The 4,845-nt window shown below is 38.8% G+C and overlaps 1 protein-coding gene across 1 annotated transcript in view; it reads right to left on the bottom strand.

The window, feature by feature from the left end:
- Nucleotides 1-859: 859 nt before the first annotated feature.
- LOC110105169 (phospholipase D alpha 4) overlaps nucleotides 860-4,845 on the bottom strand; it is a 14,615-nt gene continuing 10,629 nt past the window's right edge. Inside the window, exons 3-4 of the mRNA XM_020834560.2 lie at nucleotides 3,089-3,641; nucleotides 860-1,290 (exon numbers count right to left, since the gene is read on the bottom strand). Coding sequence (XP_020690219.1) covers nucleotides 860-1,290; nucleotides 3,089-3,641 — 984 coding nt within the window. The remainder of the gene's footprint in view (nucleotides 1,291-3,088; nucleotides 3,642-4,845) is intronic.

The following is a 4,845-nucleotide window of genomic DNA, read 5'->3' as shown; positions in this document are numbered from 1 at the left end:
GAGAGAATCAATTTAGGGCACAAAAATGAGGTGAATTAAAAAATTTAAGTGGTGCAAATGATCATTCAATAACTATCACTCGATTGTCATTATCTAAGTGACATACTCCAACCATTATTGTCCCTCCATTATTTCTTTCAAAATCCCTACTACAAATAAAGGAGACCAAACACATGCTTATAACTCTTTAATCATATCTTCTCCAAATATGGGAGGGATGAACTTCTATAACTTTAAGTATATAGTGAATTATTTCAGCTATGTCACTCATCTTAATTTTTTTTTAGGCTTTTCACATAAAAACTCTAACATCTACAAGCTTTCGGTAGCCAGTGGCGAATGGTGGCTGGCGACAGGCTGCGGTGGGTGGCGGCAGTGGGTTGTGGCGGTCGGTGATTGTGTTAGTATATAGTGGTCGGCTGCTAAGGTGGCAAGCGTGGTGACCAGCAGTGGGTGACTGTTGTGGCCGGCCGTAGGCAACAAAAAGAGAGACTGCTTACAGTTAAAACAATTTCTACTCAAAACTAAGCAAGCTTATTTTACCTCAAAAATTAACTAAAATGATTTGCACTGCTTATACTTTACATTCCTTTTCATTCAACCAAATACTAATATTTATATGACATCAACATTTAGAATGATTTACACCTAATTTACTTTCAAGTTCCAACCAAACAATCCCTAAACACACATAAAATAAGCACACACAAATTTTATTCAAATCCTCAACTCATTAATAATAATAATAATAATAATAATAATAATAGAAAGTGATATTTCCCAGATTTACAACAAATATGAGCTTACTTTCTAATATATATAAAGGAAAAAAAAACATTTTTTTAAAAACATTTGTAAATTAAGTGGTGCAAATGGGTGGGATCATCTTGGATCTCCGGCCACTTACTAACGCGGAGGTATCTGGAAAGGCGCCTCCGCCACCCTCCAAATCCCTAACTGAACCATCTTCCAACACATCCACGGGATAGCTCACCAAATGTACGCTTTCCATGTCGACCATCTCCTCGCCGCTATATTTCTTCCACATCTCATCGCCAAGCCCGCGCAGAGTACTCACACATTGTAAGCTTTGCGGCTCTGCAAAAGCTTCTTCAATTTTGCCGGCGTGCTCGAACCAGAGAGACATTCGATAGGCGAAAATATCCCCTCGTCGGCTACTGTTAGTGCTGCTAGGTTGATAACACCCGATTGCGATCTCCGTGTCTCGATCGCCGTCCAGCGATCTCTGGTTCAAGTTGGCTGAGCCGATTAGGATGTATTCATCATCAACTGCAATTGATGGATGAATAGGGATAATTAAGATCAGTATGGATCTAGAAAGTTGTACTTGGTATATTGTATTGTGCTTGCAAAGCTTGTTGCTTTATATGCATCTGATGGCATCCATATATAAATTAGGGTTGTTTGGTTGCTTGAAAAAAGAATGTAGAGTAAATGGAATATTTTGAAGGTATTTGAATGCAAGGATTTGAAAAATATTGGTGTTTAGTCCTATGAAAAGAGAATGCAAAGTAAAGTAAATGAAATGTAAATGATTGTAATTTATTTATAGGTAAATTAAACTCGCTCAATTTTGAGTGAGAATCGTTTAGGGTTTAGAAAAGCTCACTTGATCGTCGCCATAAATGTTGTTGATCACCATCACCTTCCATCGCTGGCCCTACCATTGTCGGCCACCACCACCACTTTCAGCCACAGCCATTAGCCACTGGCCATTACCACCACCGCTAATCGCCACTGCCACTATCGCCCATCCCGACAGCCATCATCTTAATTTGGACTTTATAGTATATTTATTTTACTTTAAAAAAACCCTACATTTACTTTACATTTATCAAAACAACTCCAAAATATTTCTTTTACATTGCATTTCTTTTTTATCCGATCAAATACCCCCAAAAATAAAAGGAATGCATGGGATTATATTTTTTGTTTGGTTTGAACTAAAATAAATACATTATAAAGTGCAAAAAGGGTAATGGTCGGCGACCAACATTAGAAACTATGTGGTCGGTGGTTGTGGCTAGCTAGCAGCGATCTACTAACGCGACGGTGGTGGCATGTGTTAGTGGCCGAAGGCGGGCTACCGACAGTGGTGGCTGGTAGCAGCCTACGACGAGTAGCTGGCGGTGGTGGCTGGTGGTAGCGGGTGGTTGGGCATCGACAATTGGAATGAATTTTCAGTGTATTTGAAACCCAACCAAATGTGAGGAATTCCAAATACCTCGGGCTATTTGGTTGGCTAAAAAAGAATGCATTGTAAAATGAATTCAGTATAAAAGAAATACTTTTGAGTTATTTGAATGATTATAAAATAAATTTAAATAAATATTTTTTTATTTGGTTTGAAATAAAATAAATATAATATAAAATTTAAAGATGGTGGCAACCGATGGGTGGTTGCGAAGGGTGGTGGACGACAGTTGGCGGCGGTGGTGGCCGGAGAGTGATGGTGGTGGTCAAGCGAGCTTGTTTGCGGCATAAACCGTTCTCGCTTAAAATTGGGTGAGTTTTGTTTATCTAAAAAATAAATTAAAATGATTTACACTACATATATTTTTACTTTTGCATTCTTTTTCATCAAATTAGACATCAAAAGTTTTAAAATTTATATATTTAAAATACTTTACACCCTTGTGTAATAATCCAACCAAATAGCCCAAAAATGAACTAGTTAAAAAAATCACAATACAATTAAGTTTTTATAATGAGTTATTTATCTGCGTATTATATAATTATTATGTATTCACATAACATATATTATTATTATATTATAAAAAAAATGCATTCACTTAACTTAGTACTTAAATTTTAATATTTAATCATAGAATACTTTAATGTCTTCTTACATCAAAATATATACATAAAAATATATTTTTTGTTTTAAAAAATTAATATTAATAATATTTTTAATATGACAAATTTTTTAATGTTTTATAAATAAATATTATAATTAAAATATTAAATATATACAAATACATAATGAAATATATCTAAATCCCCTATGAATTATCAATTATGTAAAGCTCACAAATTAGCTAATTAATATTCAGTAAATTTCTCTCACCTATCATGAGCTTGGAGTGCACGTAGATCATAAATCTCCTATTCTTCTGAGCCTTCCAATAATGGCTTCCATGAGGGGGAGAAGAACGAGGAACAAACTCCCCCTCCCTTCTCTCCTCCCTATTAGCAAGACAGAAGAAATTGAGATAATCCCTTGGGTGCGCCATCACCCCACTCTCTCTAATAGCTTCTCCCACCACTCGGTACATCATCACCATCGTCATCCGACTCCAATGCAACATGCCCTGCACGGCCTCGCCGTCCACCGAACCCTCCGGCCACATTGGGATAACCACGTAAGCCGCAAATCTCTCGCCGGCACGAATCTTGCTGCCCACCTTGAGCGCAATCTCCACGGGGATTAGATTTGTGCATCCACTGGCCTCGTCTTCGTCCCACAAATGGCACCCGCCCATGAAGTACTGGTTCTCGATGTACACGAACCTCTGTGCCCGGCGAATGGCCGACACGTAAGCGTCGTGTATGCTGTGCTCGGAGGTTCCGAGGTTTTCTGGCAATCCGTCGACGGAGATTCCATCCATGGTACGAAATACCTGCAATATCTTAAGAGATTGGACACCAGACACAGCTTACGTTCAGTACTTCACAGTATCAAGCAGTACTGAGCTTAGTACTGTGAAGTACTAAGTACCGAGCTTGGTACTGTTTGGTACTGCTCAGTACCAAGTGGGATGTGATGTGACGCATTTTCATTGAGCTCCGAACACGTCGAGTGTCCGAACCCAATAATTTGCCCACTATCTCAAGGGGTCAAATAGAATAAGAATGTGTACAGTGTATATGCAAATATTTCTGAAGCTATTTTGTTACAGATATATGTTTCTCATGCTTTTATATAGTCGTATTAATTTTCATATATTTTTCTAGCATATTTATATTAAGGAAAATCTAATACAACAACAAGAGCAAGTCTTTATTCCACTATGGAGGTTACATGAATTATTTTTCTCTGTTCTATTTTTTTAAAGTCAGATTTTTATTTACATCTAATAAAAAAAATATCATTTCTAATATTTTCTAATCAAAATTTTTTAGGTTTAATTACACCTATCTTTCTTAATATAAGTCAAATCTAATATACATTTAATCTTCTATTTGTGTCATCAGAAATGACCATCTAAGATAACCCTTTCTAATTTTATTTGCCACTGGAGTTATTCCAACTTTTTCACTTATATATTCATTTTACATTTTCGTCTCTAAGAGTGAAGCCACTCATCCACCTAATCATCATCCTCTATGCAGCACTTAACTTAATTTTATACTTATCTTTTAATTAGGGGTGTGAATTTCGTGTCACCGGTCGGGTTCGGGTCGAACCCGAACTGACCCGGGCTCAAACGGGTCAATCCTAACCCAACCAGGGTAGATAAACGGGTCGAAAATCCGAACCCGGACCTGACCCGGTGGGTTGTCGGGTTGACCCGACCCGTCACGGGACCCAAAACGTGGGTGAACGAGAGTGCGGTGATCGCGAGTGCGCGCGCGGGCTAGCAGCAAGCGGCGAGCACGGGTGCGTGTGCGAGCCGCCGGTGCTGGCAGGCGCGGCAGCTTACGCAGCAACGGGTGGTGAGCGGGCAGGCGGGGTAGCGCGGGCAAATTCAATTTAAACGGGTTTGCGGGTTGACCCGGCAACCCGAATCCGATTCATTTTTTCAAACGGGTCGAATCCGGGAACTCGAACCCGACCCATTTTAAAATCGGGATCGGGTTTTCGTGGCGTGTCAAATATTGACA

The sequence above is a fragment of the Dendrobium catenatum genome, unplaced genomic scaffold, assembly GCF_001605985.2.
Source record: "Dendrobium catenatum unplaced genomic scaffold, ASM160598v2 fragScaff_scaffold_716, whole genome shotgun sequence".
Taxonomy (NCBI): domain Eukaryota; kingdom Viridiplantae; phylum Streptophyta; class Magnoliopsida; order Asparagales; family Orchidaceae; genus Dendrobium; species Dendrobium catenatum.
This window is presented reverse-complemented; position numbering and strand designations above follow the sequence as displayed.